Source organism: Electrona antarctica (assembly GCF_951216825.1).
Source record: "Electrona antarctica genome assembly, chromosome: 3".
In the NCBI taxonomy this organism is placed as follows: Eukaryota; Metazoa; Chordata; class Actinopteri; order Myctophiformes; family Myctophidae; genus Electrona; species Electrona antarctica.
This window is the reverse complement of record NC_136808.1, coordinates 21235977-21263797: the sequence shown is the minus strand read 5'-3', so window position 1 is coordinate 21263797 and position 27821 is coordinate 21235977. Positions and strand designations below refer to the sequence as shown.

Below are 27821 nucleotides of genomic sequence, written 5' to 3'. Positions count from 1 at the left end.
CTTCTCTCTCTAAACAGACGCTATATTGCAGTGAATTAACCAGAGGGAAAGAAATGAAATTACGTAATTTACCATCACAAATGTGTTGTACAGTAAATTGCTGTTCACATTATGAAGTGATATATGTATTATAATATTGGTTCAGAAAGTGAAGCCCTGGGGGGGCTTCATCCATTCAGTCACTTTGTGCCATGCCGCAAGCTTGTACATCTGCTCTTTTTTTTAAAATATCAAAACCGTTTAGAAACAAATCTCTTAAGGGCGTGCCTGACACGAAACCTTTTCAGATGGGGGTCCGCCCTAAACATTGTGTCCTTGACATGAAAATGTTTTCCATTAAAGTGCTGTATCACTCCAGAGAGTTACATTGACAAACCTCACCATCCTCTAAATGGTACATTTATATAGCGTCTTTATCCTCTGAATATCCTTGTCTAGTTTGTCTTTTCTTCGTGTGTGTGTGTGTGTGTGTGTGTGTGTGTGTGTGTGTGTGTGTGTGTGTGTGTGTGTGTGTCAGCTTCTATAAGGTTAAGATTATGGAAGGTCAGATAGTGGGCGGGGCATGTCAACACTGATATGAAACATGTGACAAGAACATTGTGACATTTAACAGGCTACCGAGACCATACCACACACACATACTCTATTGGAAACCACAAGAGTACTGTACTGGCTAAGGTACACCCTGTTTATGGTATTTGTTCATACAGTATGTAACAAAGATCAATTCATTATTTCTCTGCAAGGTACGAATATATTCGTACCCCCCAGCTATGGGACGTTATCAGCTAGGTATACTCTGTGAGTGGTTGAGCCCCAGAGCAGCTGTTAACATTGATCCGGTTGCTATGCAACACAACTCCTCTCCATTTACCTCGGTTCAAAGCAGGATTTTTCAAACCTTCATAAGTCGGAATCTAGATAGGAACGCTGTCCTTGGTGATCGTCAGCCAGCCAAAGTTCGGATGTCATTTGTGACTTTGTCTCGCATCGCTCCCGAGAACCGTCCCGTAAAATACGGGATCGTACCTTATTTGGCAACTAAAAGACCTGTCCCGTAATGAACCGATACGGGACGCACTTAATCCCATATTTTGGGGTCGTGGAAGAATGACAGCGCATTATGGTGATTCTCAGTCGCTCACATGCGGGGACACACACATTCACACACACGCAGAAGGGGCAGCTAATCTGAGCTATGGGAACAGGAGGAATACATGGAACCTGGTGTCTAGAAAGGAGCTAGGCACAGCTCATTGGTTAGTACTCTTCATAGGCATGCAGCAGAGCCAATCACTATGCAGTATCGTATCTTAGCAACAATTTCACCACGCCCCGGTTCACAACATTGAAAACACAAATGGATGCTGTTGACAGCCAAAAAGTCAGAAAGTTCTAGTAGTGAGATAGAACTAAAAAAGAAGAAAAACTAAGTACAGAGCTGAGTGGGAAAAATATTCGTGGATTTTTTTATGAAACAAAAGCTTTGCAGTTTTAAAGTGGATATTCAAGCTTTCCCTACAGCTGCAATGTTGGTGAGTTTAATGTTGTTTAATACAAGCAGATCGCAGATGCAAATTGGATGAATGGGGAGTCAATGGATGGTATATGGCAAGTCACTTCATATCATTATAATAAATCTAGAGTTGCAAATTGCAAAGGACTGTCATGTGCCAGTTAGCCCTGACAGGGACACATAGTTCCTTGTTCATCAAGGAACTCTACACCAGTGGTTCCCAAACTTTTTCATGTCAAGGACCCCCAAATTGACACTAATGAGCCTGCGGACCCCCATTTGAAAACAGAATGCCATGGACCCCCATAAGAGAAGATTTTTAAGGCTCTAGCAGTGATTCTCAACCCGTTTAATTTCAAGGACCCCCAGTTTGACATGCATTAGTCTACGGACCCCCATTTAATGGCATTTCTACCTCTGGGACCCCCAATTTATATTGTAAAATCAATGTTAATTTAACTCTGAGAGTATACAAATGGAACCAAATGGACCTGCACTCTCAGAGTTACAGACCCATAAGGGTCCATTTGGTTCCAAACTATCATTTAGCTGGAGACCCCCTGGAACTCACTCAAGGACCCCTGGGGGTCCCTGGACCCCATTTTGGGAACCACTGGCTTAGTAGCTGTAAATGTGAATTTAAACCAGAAGAGTGGGTACTGAGAATCCTGTATGCTTTGTAAAATGGTCTGAAATAAGGTCAAGTTTATGATTTGAACATTTGACATTTAAGGCTTAATATTTTGTATGCTTTTTGTTAAACCTATAAAACCTTATGGCATGAACTATACGTTGGAAGGGGTAGAGCTAAGTTTTAGGTCAGTGCAGACTGCAGATTCATTCAAGTCATGTATACTTTCCAAATCATACCTTTACTAACATTTAGATTTAGTTTTTTGTCAATTTCATACTGCTAAATGGTCAATGTAATTAAGTACCCCAACACTGATACACCGTGATATTTTTAAACCATTAAGATCAACTAAAGTACATGTAATGACTAATATTTATTCATAATAAAAATAATGCATACTATATAGCACTTTTACACTCTCAAACAGCTCATTAATTAATAATTAATATCAAATACTACCTGACCTGTATTGACATGTAGGCCTATTATAATTATAATTATATTATATAATTAATGATTATATAATATTATATTACAATTACAATATTACAACTATAAATATTGTTCCTGAAGAAACAATGTGGGGTCACTGGAAGCCAAAAGATTGTACTGTGTTGTTTAATTTAATGTAATTGATTAACGTAATTTAGACCTGAAATTGGGGGGGTTTGACCGGAAATGACCCAATTTTTCTATTAGATTTTCAAATAAGGGACACCAATTTTTAATAAGGGACACCAATTTTTTAAGGTGTCCCTTATTTGAAAATCTAATAGTTGGCAACGTTTCTGCCGACAGGTAAACAGTGTGCGCTAATGCTAATGTTAGCAAATGGTTGCAGTGAGTGTGTGCATGCATGGGGCTGCAGCGGGGAGGAAACTGATTCTCTTCAAGGACGCAGGGGCTGGCATAGGTTAACTACATTTATGCTATAGAGAGCCTAGGGAGTGCTGTGTGAGTCCGTGATTGTCAGGAACTGAAACAGGTGCTCTTTGGAGAGTTTCCCCCCCCCAAATCCCACACTGCCAACGATGACTTTGGACATCTTTTGTGTTTTTAATTTTTTTACGCTAGATAGCGCTCTTCGCTAACCTACGAGTTACCGTTTTACTCTCATTGAAACCAGGAAATCACATAATAATAATCAGCTGCCGTCCGCTTCCACATTATTGGATTTTCTGAAATGTATTTTTGTCTCTGCTTCTGTGTTGCTCCTCTTCAGCGTCAGTCATCATGGTATTTTCAACGGATCCTAACTATTGAACGCATGGGAGCTTAAAAAATAGAATAAAATAAAATAAATAAAACATCGCCAAAGCACAGAGAAAACCTGTGTGTTTATCAACAGTCGGGGGATCGATCGTACTGGATATAAATATTCTGTGACTACTTATTTATCCATGGCTTAGTTGCTAGGCAAAGACAACAAATGGAAACACAGCCCTCATCAGGGTCCACTGATATCACAAAATGGACTCCAATGAAATCCAATTGAACCATTATGATAACCAGCATGATAACACATTATGCACGGAACCAGGGGAAGCCAAAGCAAGTGGTCTCTGCTGTGTGGAAACCTTGTACAGTTGGGTGCCACCGATATTGTCCCTTATCATTTGACCCATTTAGGCCTGACCTCAAAATTTTAAAAAATCCTTCTAAATCCTAAATATAAATATTTTCACGATTTTTCAAAAATAGCAGACCTACAAGCTCGTAGCGCGCCACTCGGTGGCGCGCTATGAGCTTGTAGATCTGCTATTTTTCAATAGCTAAATTATAACATAATGTTTAAAACACCAAAAGTCCTTTTGCGCAGATCACGCAAACCTCAGCAAAAAGAAAAGGACAATATCGATGGCCTCCAACTGTATGCCCAAAACCGGTTTTATTTATTTCCAATTAAATTATATTAAAAAAAAACAATTTTCGAATCTGCTATTTCCACTACTTTTGTGCGACACTGTTGTATTAAAGAAAGGTCTACATAATGGAGATACGAGGTTTCTGCCCTGGCAGCAACAATAACAATATAATTTAATTTGGCTTGTCGTACAGTAGCTGTGTGTTAAAGTCACATGACCACCTGAAGGACATTAGGGTTGTGATGATAAATCACTCGATCATCTTTTGTATTGCATTATTCATTCAGAGGAACAGGAATGCTTTTCTCCAGGGACTAAAGGCCAGTCCCATCTATTCCATTTTTAAATGCCAATCTACCTCAGAATAGTGGTTCCCAACCTGTGCGCTGTGCGCATTTTTTGACCGCAGTCGAGATCATGGATTCCACAATGCTACGCCAGACTTCCCGGTCCTTCATTGCCACCCCCAGTTCCTGCCAGTGCCTACTGAAGCACCGGTCCTTCATTGCCACCCCCAGTTCCTGCCTACTACTGAAGCATGTGTTCCTAGCGATGACATCAGGGAAACGACAGCTTTCTACCTCTGGTCCGCCCTGAGGCAGGACTCCAGAGAAGAAGGGAAGATATAACCTCATTGTCAGCTCTGTAGCAGTGGCCGGCAAACTGCGCTCTTCTGGATCGGACCAGTGAAGAAACACGAGGAAGGTTGCCGTATATTAGATTAGTCAATGGGTAGCTCTTCCAATTTTGCGCTCTCATTAGAAGGCGGGTGTAAGTGCCATCCAACCGATTCTCTTGTTTCTTTGAAAGTGTCCATGTCTCGGAGCCATAGAGTAGAATCGGCTCACCGGTCGTCCTAAATATTTTTTACTTTTTACTTTACAGATCTTATGCATGTCATTGCAGGCTGACCGGGCCATACCCTTCCTAGTTTGAAAGTCATAGTTTGCGCTCATAATGGCTAATATGGCATTAAAAAAGTCTGAATGTCTATGGAATATCTTTTTTTCCCTCTTTTTTTTAAGGGTAACTTGCATAATAGCAAGTATCACACGAGTCCCGTGGTCCCACACGTAAATGAGGAAGTGGCTCAATGTCTCAGTGGCTTTTATTTGTAATCTGTGCATGTCGTGTGCATATAAAATATATATTCTGGCTGTGGCATATGTGGTGTATATGCCGCAGCCAGAACAGCATTGTTCATGTGAACAACTTTGTTCACGCTTATTCATTGTAATGATCAAAATTAGTGATGGTAGATTAATCGGCAAACACATCGGTATCGGCCGATATTGGCCTTAAACCATTTAATCGGTAATCGGTTTCGGTAAAATCGGATTTAGCAGACATTTAATTTTATTATAATTATGTTGAAAAATAAATTAAGAAAAGCCTGAGAAAGCCTTTTGTGATGATGAAGACTGCACATTATTATTTTCTGGGGAAGCTTTCGAAAGAGTCAATAGTTGGAACATTTAAAAAAAAAATACTACATTCAAGCTGTTTATGTTGGGATATGAGCCAACATTTCGGTCATGCATCTCTAGTTTTGGAATAAAGATGCATTGCTTTTTTAAATTCAACCTTTTTTCGGAATTGCCAAAATAATTATATATTTTTTTTAATACAGAATGAGATCATATTGACGTCGGTAATATCTGTTATCGGCCATAACAGCAATTAATTATATCGGATATCGATATCGGCCAAATCGGTCTCATCGGTACATCCCTAATCAAAATTGCTATGATGTCGGTATTATGCTCTGCGCCTCTCAGCACACTGCAGTGACATCATCTGTCTCTCGCGAACCCTTGGTATCGTCATGTTCCCCCGCCCGGGGGAACATGACGAGTGCCGGATGACATTACCGCAGTAGCAAGCACCACCGCACCGACGATTCCTCCCTTCTGCACAGGTAGATTCAACCAAGGCATTGACGGTCATCCGGGGGTGGTGGTGACTCACCATAGCGAAGTCCACCTTCAACACATTTCAACAAATAAGCACAAAGTCCACAAACAAACCACTTCACATGAACGATATTGATGTAACCAGGAGATTTGGTCCGATCCGCGGCGAGCGAGGTCTGGGCAGACTCAGACCCGAGAAATACATGCACCGCGGGAGGTTGTGAGGGATGCTGCTGCTGGATTTCACCCCACCCAGACCAGGCGCTACATAGCGATTCTCATAATTTCAATAAATAATCATAAACATACTATTTCACATGAACAATGTTCGTGTTTCTCCGACCCACTGGCTTGAAAGTTGTCTATACAACCTATTTTTTTTGGTGATATCGATGAGTATGAACTTCAATTATACTACATTGGTTTCAAGCCGGTACACAATCGATCGATCTATTTTAAGTATGTACAGCAATAGACCTGTGCCCGTCAGCCACCAGCCTACTTGGGAACGATGCAAGTTGGGAACCTAGTATGCAATACCCGTTGTCATACCCGTTGTCTGCCTGTCTCCCATATGGAGATCTCTGTATCTGTCTGTCTGCCTGTGTCTGAAGAGTGACTGACTGTGAAAAGTGGACTGGTTAAGTAATCAAATGGCACGTGTGGGGTTGCCATGGCAATCAATTGGCTGAGGCAGAGGCAGGGCTGGACTGGCCACAGGACGTACCAGGCATATTCCCGGTGGGCCGCGGCCGTAGGGGGCCGCCATGATAAAAAAGGCAGGCCAATAGGCGGCAGGCCACCAGGAAAGGTCCGGGCGTGCTGCCATTCTGCCAGTGCCATCATGATAATTTCACTGTACCTGTATCAGTGACAAATAAACCCTCTACAAAGGGTTGTGTAGTTGTCTGTTGGTTTGTATAATTTATGTTGTTCTGTAAAAGTGGTGGTATTAGGGCTTGTTTGTTTGTGTGTGCCTCAACGGAGTGGGCGGTAGAGTTTCTGCTATCTGCACGCTGGTTGTGGTGGGCCTGTTTGGGCCGATTTTTTGTCCCAGTCCAGCCCTGGGCAGAGGCTGGGAATATGGGTGAGGGGACTTAGGCTCATTATGTCTACTGGCAGAGCCTGACCAGAGCCTTTTGTGGTGTTTCTTGACAACGGTGTATACCGCCAACTCAAGGCCGGCTGCACTCCCTGTGGTGGTGGTATGGAAAACATGTGTCAAATTTGAAGTCGGTGGAGCGAACACTTCTGGAGTGCACGCACGCACGCACGCACGCACGCACGCACAGTCACACAGTCACACAGTCACACACATACAGAGATGTGGTGCATTTATAGTAGGATGTTGGAGAGGCTTATTATCGGTGTCAGCCAGTTTGCACACTGAATCCATCCAGCCCCAAAGGTATTCTGTTTTCATTAACACCAAAGGTGACATTTCCAACCCTTCCTCAGACTGTCTGAGCTGTTGTCATCACCACCCATTATTGTGACATCATATGTGGTGATGTCATCATCACCTCAGACATTTTGGAACCATCCACAGTCCACCTCTGGGACACAAATGGCACCGAAATATGAGCATTAGTGAAAACACAGGAGATGTCCTTTAAATATTTCAAGTATGATTTAAATCGTTAGCCTGACACTCAGCTTTAATTTTAATTCCGCTTCACTCCATTATTCAGTCTGAAAGCCCTCTCAGCGCAGCTGTTTTCTGAGAGGGGGGCATGGTCAAAGTGGGACTCTTTGACGATTGATTCATACTGGATTATCTCGATCCTGATTGTGCCGGGCCGCCGGTTAGATTTTATAGATTAGATTCATTATTATTATTATTATTATTATATCCCACTATTTTGTAACCCATTTTTCACCTGTTGCCAATTGCCTATTCTGTAATCCTGGGCGCTACTCTCCCTCTGCCAACCTAGGGAGAGCCCCGAACTGTGCTCATGCTTCCTTGAATGCATTAGCAGGCTGCTCTTATCACCTGACTGGCGTTATTCCAGCCAGTTCCTTTCCCCTCATTCAGGCGCCCTGGCTGACCAGAGGGAGGCAGTATAGAGACCAGGATTACTGCATGTTTTTTGTGAGGGTACCTGCCCTAGTGGACACGGAGTGAACATGCAAACTCCACACAGAAATTGGCTCTTTCGCCAACCCCACCTACAGTAGGGTATGGGCACTGACGCTGCGGAGGGATCACGCTCCCAGTGCCCACAGTGTTCCCGGCGGGAATCGAACCTGGGACCTTTTAGCTATGAGGCGACAGGCCGGTTAGATTTTCAACCGAGAAAACCAGCATCAGACCCTGACCCTGAGGTGCTAGCCATTCAGGGGCTGGAGCCAGGCTGTTAAATAATTGCTGTCTGGCAGAAACCTCATATCTCCATATTCTAAACTTTCTTGTTTTTGAGGGGCACTAGATGCTTGTTTAAGAAAACGCCATAGACAATAAAGAGAAATGTAATGTTTGTTTTGAGGACTAAAACAGACATTAGCACCCGTTGCTTAATCAAACATTATGTTGTAATTGATGTTGTAAGATGGTAAGAGCGCCCCTCACTTCACACGGGTGTGATTTTAGTTTTTTAAATCAGCGCCCTGCTTGATCATACTACAGCGTCACACAAAAGCATCAAAAGTAGCAGATCTGAAAGCTTGAAACGTGTGACCCATTTTGAGCGTGTCGATACTGCTACTTTTGAATTAGAATCCCGAAAAGTAACAGCTTTGGACATTATGAGGTTTCCACTCCATTGAGACGAAATATTGCTTTAAGTGCTTTATGATCAGCCTGTGCCTCTTTTGCTACTGTAGCCTTTCAAATATGACATTTTATTACTACTGTACCAGCCCTGCTGGACATGATAAATGGAGCATTTATAAATGGTAAATGGTGCATTTATTTTAGCACGGCGGAGGCAGCCAAGCCACCAACCATGCTCATCGGGAGCAGTTTGAGGCTAAGGCCCCTATTAAGCATGTCTTAATTATAGGTCTTGTATGTATAACTTAAGACGCGGAGGCGTGACCAATGCCATTTTGCTGTTATTGGTGTGGTAATTTGCGCTCTGCACCATGGCGCTATGCTTAAAACTCTCCTGGATTATTCATGAGTGTGTTTTGGGCGTCACCTCCATCAACCCAATCAGCGTGGCGGGTGCCATTCCCTTTAAAAGTCGGCTGCACCGGCATTATGCACAACGCTATTAAGGGCCTCGGGAGGAGGAACACTGGTCAATATAGCGTGAAGTAGCCTACTGTACTTTAGACTAACTGTCTACTTTAGACTAACTACTGTAGACTCACGTTACCGCATTGTTGGATCCAGTCATGACAGTGCCCGAGCCAACGTACTAAACGGATGATGTGATCAAATTATAAAAAATATAAAAAGATATGTCAAGTTAGCTAAAGTTAGGCCTATATAGTTTATGCTGAGCCAAACATGTTTGTTGTTTAAATTTAAATGTATATTTAAATGAGATGAAGAAAGAAAGTCCCCACAGAGACAGCAGCAGCTCCATGTTTACGCACAGCAGACCTGCGGAGGCTGCGGTTCATGTTCTTTTTGGCAAGCGACCACCATGCCCTGCATGATCGAGTAGATATGCTTTTTTTAAAATCAGTACAGACGAAGGAGAGTGCAGTGTATCTGTCGCTTTTTCCCCCGGCTCAGCGGCTGTAGCAGTGATTGGGTGGTGCAAACACACGTAAACACACAGGTGACATGTATTAAATTATGTCTGATTCATTTAACACTTAACCGGAATAATAAAATGCTGACTATAGTAAAATTATTATCACATATTAAGATATTTCCAGGTCATTTCCAGGTCATTTCTAGGTCATATAAGAACGAGGAAGAGATCCACGCACACACTCACTTCATTTGTTTCTGTTCTAATTGATGGAAAAACCTTTATTTTATTTCATTGGATTCTTAAAGGATAATAAGCCTTTGAAATGCCACAGAGTGCACAAGTCTTTCAGATCGGAAACCCCAACCCTAACCCTAGAGTGCACAAGTCTTTCAGATGGGATGGAATGGAACTGGGGTGAGTATACCTGTAGGGCTTACCATGGGGTGAGTATAGGGCTTACCATGGGGTGAGTATAGGGCTTACCATGGGGTGAGTATAGGGCTTACCATGGGGTGAGTATAGGGCTTACCATGGGGTGAGTATAGGGCTTACCATGGGGTGAGTATAGGGCTTACCATGGGGTGAGTATAGGGCTTACCATGGGGTGAGTATAGGGCTTACCATGGGGTGAGTATAGGGCTTACCATGGGGTGAGTATAGGGCTTACCATGGGGTGAGTATAATAGGGCTTACCATGGGGTGAGTATAGGGCTTACCATGGGGTGAGTATAGGGCTTACCATGGGGTGAGTATAGGGCTTACCATGGGGTGAGTATAATAGGGCTTACCATGGGGTGAGTATAGGGCTTACCATGGGGGGAGTATAATAGGGCTTACCATGCGCAATGTGACCAACATCGGCCGACCCAACGTTATGTTTTCACTTGATATCGTTAGATTGGGAGAAATTACAATTATGACAGATACATCAAATGAAAGTAGACTTCTCAAGGAATATGGAGAAATTTTTATAAAAAAGGTTAAAAAATGACTATGGCCAAGTCAAACTGTGGTGTCTGATACATATTGAGCCAGTTTGTTTATTCTCTGTAAATATTACAGAACATGATGCGGTGTAGTTTGTATATTTACCACTCACCAGTCACCACCCAACTACATCTAATTGGCAAGCTACACCCCTGCATGATCCAGGAGATATAAATTATATATATTTATTTTGAATCTATGGATAGACGAAGGAACAGTGCAGCTGAAGAGCGCTGCACTACTCGGCTGCCAATTTAAGAGCAGTGTTGCCAGATTGTGTAAGATAAATAAGCAACCGGGTCTATGAAAACAAGCCCAAAAGAAGCAACTACGCTATTTGGAAATAGCCGATTTACAAACGCGTCGCAACACATTGAGCATGAGCGTGTGGCTCCAATTTTCAAAAGTTATCTTGAGCGACTTACATTAAGCAATAACAAAAGCATGGCATACATCACATATATACAAAGTAGTTATCATGAATCATGCGTAAACTAAGAACGTAACAGTGGAGTATCTATGTAAACTATACATACTATACTATATAATATATTATACATGTGTACTATAAAGTGATATGACTACATAAAGTGCAATTCTAGAGCTGTCTACGTAACAAGCTATAAGTCTGTTTAAAATACTATCTACTGTAAGTCTACATAATGTGCTATCTAAGGGGCTAGGCTAGGGCAAGTGCTACGGGCCATGGTGGAGTCTGAAGAGGTGGGTTTTCAGACTACGGCGGAAGATTGGGAGTGAGGCTGCAGTTCTGACTGTGATGGGAAGTCCATTCCATAGTTTTGGAGCCAGAAGGGAGAGGAGTTTGGGACGTGTGGAGCGTTGTCCCAGCGTTTTTAGTGAAGGTACCTCCAGCTTCCCTGTGTTGGCTGATCTGAGTGAGTGGGAGGGTTTGTAGGGTACGATCATACTTGTGAGATATGGGGGAGCCATGCCTTTGGTTGCTTTGAATGCCAGCATCAGAGTTTTGTATTCTGTGCGGGCAGCGACCGGGAGCCAAACACTAGACATAATGTATAATGTCTAGTGTTTAATGTATTGTGTGATCTGTCTGTCGGGTGGAAACCTCATGTCTAAAACCACAAAATGTTAAAATATGGAGATAAGAGGTTTCTACCTGACAGCGATGATTGGCTTATGTATTTTTCTTTCTGAATCCTGATGGCTGCTTAGGGACATGGACAAATAAAGAATGAATCTATGACTGAGGCAGAGGCACTACAGTATATGAATACCTATGTGAAACACACTCATTTCCAGATCATTTATTCACTTAATGCTTAATTGTCTCCACCAGGCCGAAGGCATGGGGAGAGAGTATGTTTTGCACTCCGTCCGTCCGTCCGTGTGTCCGTCCGTCCGTCCGTCTGTGAACAGCTAATATCCGGCACCGTTAACCCGGTCGATGCCAAATTTTGCACACACACTCCCTGGATGCCAACGATGAACCTCTGCCCCAAAATTTCCAGAGCGGCCTGTTATAGCGCCACCAGGAGGCCGCTTTGTGCAAAACAAGTTTTTGGACAGTACACCTACAGATTTTGTCCAAACATCACGCAAATGGGTACACAGTCTCTCTAGAGCCATTCAACGAAACGGGTCTTTCAGATTTCTCAGACTCCATCCTGATTGGCTAAGATTGGCTTCCAAAGTTCGCAGGAGTCCTCAGTTTCAAACAAAATGCTACAAATCATGAACACATCGTGTGATTTCTGTGAAATTGTGCACGCACATTCCCACTAGACCGAGGAATAAATGCCACATGAACATTTTCAACTCAGCCTCATGGTGGCGCAATAACTGGCCGAAAAGTGTTTTTACCTCTAACTGCACGGATCTGTGGATAACTTTGTATGCCAACTACCTAGAGGCCAAGGAAAAACCTTTGCCTGGAATTTTTCACATCTGCTCTTTATAGCGCCACCAGGAGGCCGACATATGTAAAACACATTTTCTAATATTACTCCTTCAGATTTTATCCAAATTTCACGCAAATCGGTACACATGCTCTCCATAGTCATGTGATCACGACGGGTTTGTTTGATTTCTCATAATCCACCCTCATTTGCTACGATTGGCTTTTAAACTTTTCAGGAGTAGCCCGCTTTGTACCCGTTTTGTACAAACCGCCACAACTACTCAACTCCGATTGTGGTGAAACTGTGCATGCATATTCCCACTAGGCTTTGGAAGAAATGCCACTTGACAGTTTTCAAATCAGCCTCATGGTGGCGCTAAAACAGGCCAAGCCGCGTCACACACACACACACACACACACACACACACACACACACACACACACACACACACACACACACACACACACACACACTGCTCCTAAACATTTTGCCAAACATCACACACACACTCCTATCCTCCTGGTGGAGACCTGTGCCCAGAAGGGCACTTTTTCTAGTTTATAGTCTGTGTACAACGGAAGTAGACTATCTACAAGCTGACAACATCACAGCATGCCACGTTGTGAGCTTGTAGATCTGCTATGCTACTTTGGTATAAGTACATCTGATATCTTTGTATACTGTAAGTCTATATTTATTTATCAAGCAAACAATTCACTGTTATAATTTACTAGAACAACTGAGTATACTTTTAAGGTTGAGGAAATCGTATTATATTCAATAGCAGCACTTTGAGCCTAATCATATTGTTACTGCAAACATCAACATCACACCGTAAACAGACATAGTACCATATTTAAAGAGCATTAGTGAGGACCAATTATGTAAATGCATTGCAAATGGGTGAAGAGCTTCCATTCATTATAATTATTGAATTATTGTTATTATATTGCTAAAAGACGTACTGTATTTCTATCAGGGGTTATGAAAGTGTGCTTATTTGACATGGGGGGGGGGGGGGGGGGGGGAGGATGTGTAACAATGGAAAGTAGACAACTATGTTGTGGAATTTCAGAGACGGTATAAATGTAATCTGTGTTACAAGGAGGTTGAATTCAAATGAAGAGAAAACATTGGAGGGGGGGGGGCTTAGGGGTAGCAGTGGTGCATCAAAACACACTCTGTAAATACACCTATAAATAAATATGAATAAATATGAATGCATTTCCATACTTAATAATATGACATTCACTGAAGTAGGCCTACATTCAGTCAATTCTCTCACCTTTTGTTGAGAGAAATGATCTGATGTACTGGACACTGGACTGCTGGCTTTACGAGGGTGGCTTTATTTAGTTAATTGGACAGATGATGTATACCAAGTATTTTCCGAGTAAAAATGGCAACAATTGTATAAACTGCATGTACTGTATCTATGTTGGGATAGGCAGGTTAACATAGTTTTACCAATGAACCAATCTTACATTTTCGGGTTCCTTGACTTGAAAAAGTTTGAGAACCACTGCCCTAGAATACAAGACCAACCACATCATACAAGATGTCAGATTCATTGAAATAGAAGTCGCATGTAAACAGCTCACGCATTATGCACTAGAGATGTTACACCTGCTGTAGTCAGATTTATCAGATTTGCAAGCTCAAAAACACATTTCAACAAACGTAGATTCATTGTACAATGGCTATTTTAATAGAAAATAGTAGAAAATGGGGAGAGTGGGGAAAAGGAAGCAATCCTATAGTAGAGAGCCCTGGGGATGCTAAGTGTATATATAGGGGTATAAAGTGTAAGAGGCAAATCAATTAATCTTGCTTAGCCTCACTTGCAGCAGTTCACTGCCTCCCCTGTGTGAGGTCATTGACTGTCCGCTGGGCGCGTTTGTTCACATCATGTGCAGAGTATTAATTAATCAGCCACTGATTAAAGGCTGGATAACGAATGAGGGCGCTGACTGTGATCGATTAGCTCAGCTTTAATCTGGACACTATATACCTGTATGGGTCAGTCTTCGGAGGTCCACTGACTGCACATTAAAGGCATGTTTCCTGTACTGTTTGTTCACCTCTGACCTCTCTGCACGGATGTCAGTGAGTGTTTTCAGATTTTACTAGAGAAATGAGCAACCGTGGATCTGCCAAAACAAACTCAAAAGAAGCGTATACCTACAATAGGCCACATGACAACTTTAAACCTAAAAAAGTGAAATGTGTAATATTTTTGTGGACAGTTTAACAACACAAATCTTGTGTTGCAGAAAATGTTTGAGAACCACTGATTAACACACTGCTGCTATTGACGTGTAATCGTGTATATATATGTGTATCAATAGCCATCTGTTGTCTGCGATTGATTTGGTTTTATATTGCTTTGTACAGTATGGATCTGAAACGGCACCACTGAATTTTCTTTTTTGTTGCCCTGAGCCGGTTGGTATGTAGGCAACGCCTTGCTGTCCTCTGCATGCACGGTACGTGCTCACGCATGCGTAGACTACTGTTCTAATTAGGATCTACAAGATCTTCTATCTTCTTAAAGGAGAATTCCATGCTAGAAGGCTTTCTTTATTTGTAGTTGTTACGTCCTCACCAAAGAGGTCCAGGTGTTATTTTGTGCAAAAGTGCATTATTGGCTATTTCCCCTACCATAAGCCCTCAATTAATTGAATTGAATTGCATTGAATTGAATTGAATGGGGCTATGGGGTGTTGTGCTAATTCACTTATTTCCATCGCTCAAAAATATATATTTTTTTATATATCCTCTCTTCATAATGTAAATAGTATCCCAAGCGGCACACTTTACTACTTATTTCGATGGAAATAAGCGAATTAGCACAAAAATACAACCCCCATTGAGGGCTTATATTAGGGGAAATTGCCAATAATGCGCTTTTGCACAAAATAACACCTGGACCTCTTTGGTGAGGACGTAACAACTACAAATAAAGAAAGCCTTCTAGCATGGAATTCTCCTTTAACTCGAAAACTATGCCGCTGTCCGTTGTGCTGATCAGACATCCAAGGTTCTGATCTGATTTCAGATTTTTCATCGCATCTCGATCGAAATATAAACGTTTCTCGAGAAAGATAGCTAGCGTGAGCTAATTCTAACAAATTAGCCTTTTCTTACAATGGTCTGCGAGCCGCCTCCGAGCGGGGGAAACGGAAGCACTTGAGTAGTAATCTCCCCAATTCTGGCCCTGCACAAGGTAATTATACCACTTGTGGCCATCAGGCCGAAGTCAAAGTGTTATGGGGGGGGGGGGAGGCGGGGGTACTTGAGTATTGTACTTTTTCCCCCTTTTTTTTAACCCGACTGGTGATTTCAATTTTATTTATTTTTTACTCAACTCCACTTCTAGGAAGGGACTCTTATGGCCCTATCTTGGGCGCGCCTTACCCTTTGTCCCTAAACATCTTTGCCATATTTTACAATCTTGAAAACCATTTTTAAATGGTTCAACTAGCTGATCTACATCAACACGTTGTGAGCTTGTAGTCATTGGACTTTTTTAATTTTCGGTTTTTCATGTCATGTGAAAGCAGGGAAACATAGCTTCAAATTGATATTGGTTCAGTTTGACCCACCAGTTTTGGAGATATGGCTTATAGAGTAATGTCTTGCAGAGAAACAGCGAGTTGAGAAAAGAGGCTTGAAAGGTTCACTTCTGTGGACTCTAACATTACACCTAGCTACATGTTTAAGCATTTATTTCATATACATGTCGACTTCAGCTCTGACATTTATTTCAGACATGCTCTAGTATGTGAAGAGTCTGCCTGTGCTATTAACTCATTTTGGATAAAAACAAATATCAGTTTTCTCCTCTCCTGAACAGTTAGTCATGACGCCATGATCAAAAAAAGTCACATATGGAGATATGAGTTTTCTGCTCGACAGCAACAACATGTACTACAGGTTTTGGGCTACACTTCCTGTTTGTCCGTGGTGGCGCCAGGCGGGTGCGTGATTGTAACCCCTACGCCACCCCAGATACAGTCGGAGCCAAAGGAAGTAATAAAAGGAAATATCATTTTGAAACGGAATTGGTTTTGAGCAGGGATAAGGATTTTCGGGTGAGATTGTAATCAGGAACCTCCTGGCTGATAAGAGCGGCCGGGTAAAGGATTTGCTGGTGACCACTTCAAAGTCTTCTTTGAAATTGCTTGGGGAAGCATGCTGTAGCAAAGACTTAAAGGAGTATAGTACTTCACCCCCGAAAGGACTTTTCCCTCTTTCTATAAATTAATCACCTCGGTGAAGCTGCAGAGAATTTTGTGCCTGACGCGCTCACTCATCACGGTGAATGAAGAATCAAAAATACAAAGAGAATATCGTCTCTGTCGGCCGGAAACCTCACGTCGAGAACTGTTCAGGATTCAGGATTCAATCAAATAGAGCGTCGCAGTCCCGCCCCCTACCAGGGCCCAGGAAATGATTCTCCGTTCATTTTCTTCATAGACATTTCAAAAAGTATTTATTTAAAGACGTTTACGCCACGGACAAAGCCAACTCTTGTCGTGACAGAAAGAAAAAGAAAAAAACGGCAGGTTACAACACTTTTTTTGTTGTTTTTCTTCTTTGTAATTATTTGTTTGGTCCAAAATATTGTATTTGTTGTCATGAGTTGTCACGACTCGAGTTGGCTTTGTCCGCGGCGTAACCGTCTTTAAATAAATCCTTTTTGAAATGTCTATGGGAAAAATGCATTGGGAATCATTTCCTGGGCCTGGCGTCGTCATGAAAGGGGGTGGGACTGCGACGCTCTATTGAAGTAGCAGATACTCAAATGTGTCATGTTCTTCATTATATGGAGGCATATACGAGGTGTGACACGACGCGGGACATTACTGGCGGGAAATGCAGGTTTTCATAGTAAACTGCGACCTATTGTCTCAAGCAATAATATATTTCTTTAAATGATTTAGATTTGTGATTGATTGGGGATTTTCTTTTTTTGGTACTAGGGCCCATAAAATAAACTATATAAAAATATTGTAGAGACCTTCTGTGATGATCTAAAGTATGTTTATATGAATATAATATGAATATAATAGTCAAATGTGGGCTCGTAGATTGGTGTGCGACACCGCCGTGAAATGAAGTCTAAACTTCAAAGCTGTATGGTGTGATGCATGTGATGGAACAGATCTGTGGAACGGAGCCGACTGTCTGAGGGTATGTATGGACTGTGGATGTAATCTATGGAACGGAGCCTGGCTTTGAGGGTATATGTAACTATGTATGGACTGGATGGATGGATGGTGTTCAAATCCAGCTTTTTAACAATTGGAAAATAAATCAGGGAGATGAAGACTTGGCTTTAAGCCGCGGGGAGAAATGTCTCCCCACTCCACATCAGATTGGATCACTTTTTATTTCCACTGCTGTCAGGCAGAAACCTTGTATCTTTATTTTTCAACAAAAAACAATCCCCCTTTTAAATAATTGCCCTCCAAGACTGAAAAATAAAGCTATCTATATAAGTTTGTGCGCTTATAAATCATGCTATTTTCACTATCTCTGAAAAATGCTGAAAGTGAAAGTCTGAGGGTTTCATACGTAATTTGAACCAATGAATAGTATTACCAAGAGTGTGTGACTATACTGTATAACAACATTGGATCCAAATGTCCCCATCAGGCCTTTTTTGTGTTTAGCCTTACCGTCTGACTGTAGTACCACATGCTTTTTACACTTCTGACTAATATATTCAGTCAATCAATCAATCAATCAATCAATCAATCAATCAATCAATCAATCAAACAAACAATCTATCAGTGGTTTTCAACCAGTGGTTCGGGGACCACCAGTGGTCCTTGAGGGGGTTCCAGGTTGTCCCCTAGCTGGAGAGTCTGTAAACCTTATTAGATCTTTAACTCGTTACGGGAGTTACGGGTCCATTTGGTTTCATTTTTTTCCGTGACTCAAATGGCGAATAAATAATGGAACACAGCTTCTTTTCCCCCCATTTTCTGAAAAACTAGTTTTGGGGGAGGGGAGGGGGTACGACGACGACATAGGAGGTTTCCACCAGGCAGACACTATTTCAGTTAGACACTTCAGCCTCAGGAGGAACCATTTACCGTTCATTGCAATGCGATTGCATTCAGTTTGGCGGCGTGACTCTGCTCCTGTGCTACTACAGATGCCCTGCACAAGCATGACACAGAACCTGAGAGTTAGAATCACAGAGTTATGCATCAGGTCATTTTTCCGACGTTCCGTTAGTCCAACCGATTACTAACACTATCCCTAACCCTAACCTCAGTCTTAACCGGCCACGTACTGTAGGTCGCTAACCCTAACCTCAGTCTTAACCCTGCAAGACCTGGATATATTTCTACTTGCAAAAAAAAAATCAACCATTCAGATGGTGTTGTAGGAGTACTTTGGAGAATATATAGCGTTTTTTCTTTTTTTTATATTGTAATATTACAACGTTGGGTCTATTGGGTAGCAGAATTTCATAGGTCATTCATTTTTACTCACTGTCAGAATAACATGGCAAATGTCGATATACTTCACTAAAACAACTTAAGGGTTAATTTATATGGTTATGGTTTATTATCATATCAGTATCTACAGAATCATACCTTTTCTTAAATGGCAGAGGAGGAGGCAGGGTTGGTGGAGGTGGAAGGAGTTTGAAAACAGGTATTGTAGCATATTAAAGAGCATCGCACCAGTCACATGCAGACATGCGCAAAGCAAGTTCAGTCAGGAAACTCGGTGCAGTTGCCGGCGCCCGGCGGCCTTTCATTGGGCCGTCTCAGCATCACGTTCTCATTCACATGATTCACTACATCCAATCACACACATTCCAGCTTCATACCGGCTATTTAAACTGGAAGTTTGCACTGCTCATCCTGCTTGCTTGCTGCTGCACACTGATTCTGCTGCGCTGCTGTTTGCTAAACTTTTGCTGCTCGCCCTCCTCCACCCCAGCTACCACCTGTCGTTTTGGATCTTATATGTTTAGGTACGGGGGATTCGGAGTCCCTATAGTTGGGACTGGTGCGCTTGATCGGAGTACCTATAAAGCTGTTCCAATTCATTGCCAAACCATAATATATATTGCTCATTTTATCCATTCCTGAGTTGTCCTGACTGAAATGATAATATGGTGCAATGTTTTGTCTCAGAGCTCTCTATTCTTGGAAAGTTGGCATGCTATAATAGAAGCCTTGTTCTTGCATGAAGACAAAACAAGGAAATCTTGTTTTAAATGACCAAAAGATACGTTGTGAGCTTGTACATCTGCAATACTTGTAGGCCTACACCTGCTATTTGATTTTTGACGTTTTTGCCTATAATGAAATGCCCCAAAATAAGCACACACCGGGTTGAAAAAAAAACACACATTTAAAACACTATGATAAGGAGATTAAAAGTGCCAATAGAAGTCGGCAGCAGAGAAGAACCAAGGGGCCTTCTGCTATAATTGGAATTATGACCATAGTCATATAAACCACATTGCCCTTCATTTGTTTTTGAATATTCTCTGTCCTTTTGCTGGTGATATTTTCTACTTTAACTCTCCGTGCGATCAATACGTCTCTCTCTCCATTTAGTCTTTTCTCCATCCATTCGTCGTCTATGTCTGTCTCCTCTCGGCTTTCCTCTTGTATCCCTCCATATAAATAATTGATAGGCCGTCTCTGACTGGCCTGGGTGTAGTTAAAGGGTGACTTAAATCCCGGGGATAACATCAATACATGGCTAAAAAGTATAGCCGTCAGCCTTACTGCCTTCACACCATTCTCTCCTTGTTATTAATGAGTGCACTTTGGAATGACTTTCTTTTCTAGGACTGGAGGAAACTTCACTAGATCTCTTTTGTAGGTCTGTTCCAAAACATTAGATTATTACGGGAGTCGGGAGATAGCCCTGCGTATCGTCTCTGTCAGGCAGAAACCTAGTATGTCCAACAACAAAACAACAAAACAACAAAACAACAAAAGCATAACCATTACTTTTCAGGGAAGAAAAGTGGATCCAATGTAGTTATCATTTAGTCAACAAGTTCTTGTTAATATTGTCATTGGTTCCATATTTATAAAACCCACAGACACTTGACCACTTTCAACCTGGGGTCACTATTTTGGTCATGCCATTATATAACATTATAAATAGTAAAATAATTGTGCTCGCAGTGCATCCTGCTTTGTCGAGCGTCTAAGTTCGGGGGTGGGAAGCCAGGCGGGGTCCGGAGGGTGATAATTGTCACTGCATGTAATTCTGCGGGCTGGGGGCGGAGCATCTCATCACGGTGGGGGCTCCTCACTGGTAGGTGAGTCAGTAGTTCACAACAGCAGTGACGGCATACAGAAATGTGTGTGGGTAGGAACTAATTGGCATAACGACTAAATTGGGGAGAAAAAGGGGTAAAAATAGACATCCTCAAATAGCAGATGTACAACCTCACGACGTGTCACACTTTGTAGATCTGCTATTCTTGATACTTTTCACGAGACTGTCGTACAACAAAGTATAAAGTAGGACATAAAACGATGAAATGTGGAGATATAGTGACAATAGTATTGCATAGCAGTAACAATCTCGTTGCTTACAGTATTGTTTCAGGTCAAAATGAAAGCTCCGCTGAATCCTAATACTGCTTCAGAATAACAAGGCTTTATTCTGCCTTTGTGTGACTTTTGTTGTGTTTCATTATGCCTCTTCAAATTAGCCAAATTATGTCTGTCTTTCGCTCTTGAAATAATACACAAAGTGCGAGGAGGCTGCCATGCGTAATCCAATGTATTAACACCTTTTTGTTTTGAGGTTTAGCCAGATGCTTGGAACATCTTATTGGTGTTAATACGTTAAATTACCCATGGAGCATGATTCAGCGTGCTGGCTCTTAGGTTCTATTTTAACATTCTCTTCAGCGCCTAGGGTAGGTAGTTATCGCTATGATGTGCGTGCCTTTGTAAACAACATGAATGTTTTGTCTATTGAGTCTCGCTGAAAGCTAATTATGTTTCATTAACAATAATGGAACCATTATTAAACCACTGGGATATTCACTTCACTATGCAATACCTCACTTACAAGTGAATCCAAAACAAGTCTTCAATAAGGGCACATATAAGTTTTCCCTTGAATGGTAACCGGCTTCACGGCAGCAGAAGACTAGAGAGCTGGATCGATGGGATCCGTGGAATTGACTTTGGTACTCAACTTACAAAAACAAGGTTAAAGCCTGATTAGTACTATTTTCAGTGCCACCAGAAAGCCTGCTGCCGCGCTGCCTGTTACAGATGGCCATGTCCTGTGTGACTCCAGTCCTGTTACAGATGGCCATGTCCTGTGTGACTCCAGTCCTGTTACAGATGGCCATGTCCTGTGTGACTCCAGTCCTGTTACAGATGGCCATGTCCTGTGTGACTCCAGTCCTGTTACAGATGGCCATGTCCTGTGTGACTCCAGTCCTGTTACAGATGGCCATGTCCTGTGTGACTCCAGTCCTGTTACAGATGGCCATGTCCTGTGTGACTCCAGTCCTGTGTGACTCCAGTCCTGTTACAGATGGCCATGTCCTGTGTGACTCCAGTCCTGTTACAGATGGCCATGTCCTGTGTGACTCCAGTCCTGTGTGACTCCAGTCCTGTGTGACTCCAGTCCTGTGTGACTCCAGTCCTGTGTGACTCCAGTCCTGTTACAGATGGCCATGTCCTGTGTGACTCCAGTCCTGTTACAGATGGCCATGTCCTGTGTGACTCCAGTCCTGTTACAGATGGCCATGTCCTGTGTGACTCCAGTCCTGTTACAGATGGCCATGTCCTGTGTGACTCCAGTCCTGTGTGACTCCAGTCCTGTTACAGATGGCCATGTCCTGTGTGACTCCAGTCCTGTTACAGATGGCCATGTCCTGTGTGACTCCAGTCCTGTGTGACTCCAGTCCTGTTACAGATGGCCATGTCCTGTGTGACTCCAGTCCTGTGTGACTCCAGTCCTGTGTGACTCCAGTCCTGTTACAGATGGCCATGTCCTGTGTGACTCCAGTCCTGTGTGACTCCAGTCCTGTGTGACTCCAGTCCTGTGTGACTCCAGTCCTGTGTGACTCCAGTCCTGTGTGACTCCAGTCCTGTGTGACTCCATGTCCTGTGTGACTCCATGTCCTGTGTGACTCCATGTCCTGTGTGACTCCAGTCCTGTGTGACTCCAGTCCTGTGTGACTCCAGTCCTGTGTGACTCCAGTCCTGTGTGACTCCAGTCCTGTGTGACTCCAGTCCTGTGTGACTCCATGTCCTGTGTGACTCCATGTCCTGTGTGACTCCAGTCCTGTGTGACTCCAGTCCTGTGTGACTCCAGTCCTGTGTGACTCCAGTCCTGTGTGACTCCAGTCCATGTCCTGTGTGACTCCAGTCCTGTCTAAAGTAGTCAAAGCCAGACGGGTCACGCGCGCGTCTGCTGCTTTCACATGTTATGATGTTGACTTCCACCACTTCTGACATCAACAGTCCACGTAAACCTTCCAAACTACTTTCGCTGTGTGCGCGCGTGTGTGTGTGTGTGTCCACTGTCTCCAGCTACTTCTGATGTCATACATACCTTAATGCAATTGCTACACTACAAACGCGACATTGACTGTTTGATACTTTTATTTCTATGTATGATGTACTGTTTTTCCACTTCCGGTGATCAAGTATATTCACAACTATATATAATACTATACTATAATCCTTCCTCAAAATGCATACATCAATAATATGATCTATTACATCACAGTACCCACACTGTATTGGTGTGGGTATATCAGAACGGGTAAGTACTAGTATAATATATTATGGCTGAATAGTTGTTCTGAATCCTAGGTTGTGTTGAATAATGATAATGAAAATGTTTTACTGTGTATAGCCACACACTCACAATGCCAAACATCTTATTGTTATAATGTCTTATCTAAATGTTTTACTGTGTAGCCACACACTCAATGCCAAACGTCTTTACTGTGTAGCCACACACTCAATGCCAAACGTCTTTACTGTGTAGCCACACACTCACAATGCCAAACGTCTTGACTGTGTAGCCACACACTCACAATGCCAAACATCTTATTGTTATAATGTCTTATCTAAATGTTTTACTGTGTAGCCACACACTCAATGCCAAACGTCTTTACTGTGTAGCCACACACTCACAATGCCAAACGTCTTTACTGTGTAGCCACACACTCACAATGCCAAATGTCTTATTGTGGACACAGAGACAAGAGCAACGTTAACGCTTCAGACAGACAAACTGCTTTCTTCAGGGACAAATGTGTTGGATAATGAACTAGTAACAGTCAAGTACTTGGGTTGTATTTTGGACAGCAACCTGGATAAATATGGCCGTGGAAGTTACTGGGCAGGGTCACTGGATGAACTGTTTTTAGCAAGAAGGTAGTTGTAGTCGATTCGTTGATTTCAAACCAATGTTTGCATGTACTACATGTTTTGAGATTTTAACTAAACTCATCAGAGGTAGACTTCAAACATTCCAGAACAGACTTATCAGAGTATTCTTAGGTTTGGGCCATTGGAACCAGTGTTCATTTTAACGACTATAACTATGACGAAAAATGTTTGTTGACTACCTTTTTTCACTGACGAAAACTGCTATGCTATTATGACTAAATATATTGACAATTTTGTCAACAAATACAAATGGTAGGGTAAAATGTTAAGGACTTACTAGTGGATGAAGAGATCCAGTAGAAGACAAGTCATTTTATGTTTGGTTTCGGTGTTGAGATATTGTTGTGAACATAACAGATCTACAAGCTACAAGCTGGCTATTTGGCTTGGCTATTGGCTATTTTCAGCATCCAACCAAGTGTCAGATCAGGCATCTGTCATCAAGGCAAGACAAACTATAAACATATGAGGAATAAATATTGCAAATGCACGCTCATTAACTACGTACTCACTATAGAAATGACAAACACAGCAACGCTATCGTAACTAGTAACAGTGACGCATGCGTAGATTGCATGGCAACATCAGTAAAAATTCACTAGCCGACTAAATATCCCTCTGATCATGAAATTGTAATTACACAAATCACCCATGTTACTAGCATAACCATTTCTTCCCACAGATTAAAAGATAATCTACCTAAATGTTAAAGTAAATAAATAAATGATTTACGTTAAACTGGAAGTACGCGCCAGAAGGGCACGCAAGCAGGTATTTATCAATAATGGGTTATTCTACGTTATGTGTGTTTTCCCAGATTGACTACTACGCCCAGAGGGATCTGAAACGGGGTCTGCAGCTTTTTGGAACAGAGGGCAATGTGGGTCTGACCAACGCCTGGATGATCGTCCAAACTGACGTAAGATTCCTCTGCATACAGTTGAGCTGCTGTGTAGGAACTAGAGGTGTGTTTGTTTTTACATCTGGAGATCAAGTCCCGTCCAGGACAGGCTTCATCCGCGCCCGCGCGTCTGAAGAGTTCAAACTGACTGTGAAAAGTGGACTGGTTAATTAAGTAATCAAACGGCAGGTGTGGGGTTGCCATGGGAATCAATTGGCTGAGGCAGAGGCTGGGAATTCTACAGGTTAGGTGCACTGGCAGAGCCTGACCAGAGCCTTTTGAGGTGGTTCCGGACAACCGTGTATCTGACCGACTCGACACTGGGCACTGCACTCCTTGTGGCACTCCTTGTGGTGGTGTGGAATTTGTGTGTCAAATTTGAAGTTGGTGGGCGAACAGTTCACGAGGTACGTGGATTACAGACGTATGCGCACACACGTACAGAGATGTGGTGCATTTATTGTAAGATGAAGAGAATCAAATGTTTCACGGTCATTATTTATCAGGGCGCTGGTTGGCTTGATGCCATGCATGGACATCGTTATAGTGTATTCTGAAATGTCTGTGGCAGGGGTCGTTTAATGTGTATTTTCAGACATTTAACCACTTAAAGTGTCAATACTTACTAAACTTGACCTTTTTCACTCTGTACTTGGTCTGCTCTTTTTCCCCTCTACAACAAACCTCTTTGCCAAAAATAGCCAATCTGCTATTTTTGTCTTACATTCTCCTCCAAATTGGAATACTAGGTTTCAAGAGGTTCATGTAAAAACATTACCCTTTCATAGAAATATTTGACAGACCCCCTGTAGTAACTCATAGGACCCCCTATGGGTCCCAAAGGCCCTATTGAAGGAGTGAATTAATGCGAAACTGCCTTCTAAAAGTGGGCGGTCACCGTTGAGCTCTATTCTAGCTTGAACATTCAGCAAAAATAGCCAATCTACAAGCTCACAACATGTTGCTCTATAGCAACATGTGCGTGCTCGTGCAGTGGTCCAGGATTCTATTCCAATGGTGGCAGCTGAAAGTTACATAAGCTACTTTAACTGCACACCCTAAATAGCACTGCCACCACTGGTGTAAAGTACAGTAACTACCGGTAAGTAAATTACTCAATTTCTGTAATTAGGAACATTTTGAGATATATTCAAATTTTCAGTACTACTTCTACTCCACTACATCTCAGAGGAAAAGGTTTTACTTTTATTCCACTAAAATTACTTAACAGCTTTAGTTGCTTTGTAGATTTAGTAGGTTACCTAGGAAATAGAAGTTTCCGACTCTCTTTATGGTTTTCGGTATGCGTCTTCATTGTCCCTTTAGCTTGTAGCCTATGCTTCGTCTGCTTGAGTCTTAGTTCGTATAGGTTGCATGCAGGGTTTCGTTTTCTTCATCAATGTTTCTGTAATCGTTTGATCCACTTCACGGGTGATTGGCCCGTGAGTTTTACAATTTCCCTATTGGCCTGTTTCCAACTCTCACGACGGGGATGATAGGGTTTCATTTTGAGAGGGTGGAAACGATTCATCAATGGCCTATGTTCCGAATCCGAATGGAGTATAAAGGCATAAAATAGTTGTGAAGTGGGACATTCTGCATAATGAGTACATTTCTACATTTGGTACTTTAAGTACATTTTGATATGAATACTTTTGTACTTCTACTCAAGTAAATTCTAAGTATTTCAACATTGCAGTAGACAATGATACAATAATACTTTTAGTTAAGTAAAAAAAATAATGCAAGTACGTAGCCTACATTTTCCACCACTGTCTGCCACATGCACAGTGATGTAAATAAGTTGTTAACGATCCAGTTATAACCAGCATTTTCATTATTTATATCCAACCCATGCAGCAGACCTTGGGACTTCAAAGTAAATGAACCGTCTCTGCTTTTAATTAAGACACATAGCAAAGGGAAGCTCACACAAAGAGCCTGTTTACACAGCAGGGCATTAAAATGGGTCTTACTTCAGTCTTTACTGCTGGGCGTAAACAGTTGTCTTTGACAATTAACGTTTCTCAGTCCACTAAGCCTTTAACCGACCAATCACAGCTTAGAACATCCCCATTAGTGGAAAGAAACAAACATACAACATTCCAGGTGTCGTTAAAACGCTGTTGCAATGTTGATTTTAACAGCAAATTTGTATTTAGTTTCAGTCATAGTCGACTAGATCTACAATGGATTTAGTCGACTAAAATGTATTTTCCCCGGCTGTGATGGTGTTGATATGTCTGATTTATACTCAGCTGTGTGCCGAAAATAGCCGAACTACAAGCTCACAATGTGTCGCAGCGTGAGGCGTTGTGAGCTTGTAGATCGGCTATTTTCAGAGTGACATTTGATATTTCTGTTTGATATTCACAATTTAACAATTTCATCTCAAATGTATGGTAACCTAATAACCCCCGACTTTTGGGCAGATGCTCTACACTTTTATCAGAACCTGTCTTCAACAAGTATCAATAAGCTCTATAAGCTTGTAGATCAGCTATTTATTTGTTTGTTTGTTTGTTTGTTTGTTTGTTTGTTTGTTTGTTCATTTATTCATTAATTATCAGTGATTTTACAATATAAATTGAAATTAAAATGGTTGAGAATCACTGCTAGAGCTGTAAACATCTTCTCTTATGGGCTTCCCTGACATATATTTTCAAATGGGGGTCCGCGGCCTAATAATCCTTGACAGCATGAAAAAGTTTTAAATCCACTGCCACTATAATAATCTTATTATCTAACTAACTATAAATGCACCAAGTCTCTGTGTGTGTGTACTGTACGTCTGTACGTCTGTAATCCACGTAACTCGAGAACCGTTCACCACACCGACTTCAAATTCGACACACTCGTTCCACAATACCACAGGGGGAGCAGTGCCTGGTGTCGAGTCAGTCTGTCCAGATCCGTCCCAAAAAGGCCTCTGCCCGGGCTCTGGACAGGGCCACTGCCCAGTGTCCATATATGGAGCTGGCCTGTTCTGACATCACAACACTCCATATTTGGAGAACTCCATAAAGGGACACAGAGAGACGGATACAAT

General features: G+C 42.1%; 1 protein-coding gene across 1 annotated transcript in view; it reads left to right on the top strand.

Annotated features, from left to right (window-relative positions):
- Positions 1 to 27821, top strand: part of LOC306920449 (tetraspanin-4-like) — a gene marked incomplete at its 5' end in the record, with an annotated part of 200202 nt that overhangs the window by 149235 nt on the left and 23146 nt on the right. Inside the window, one exon of the mRNA XM_079497206.1 lies at positions 24689 to 24790. Within this exon, the coding sequence (XP_079353332.1) occupies positions 24689 to 24790 (102 nt within the window). The remainder of the gene's footprint in view (positions 1 to 24688; positions 24791 to 27821) is intronic.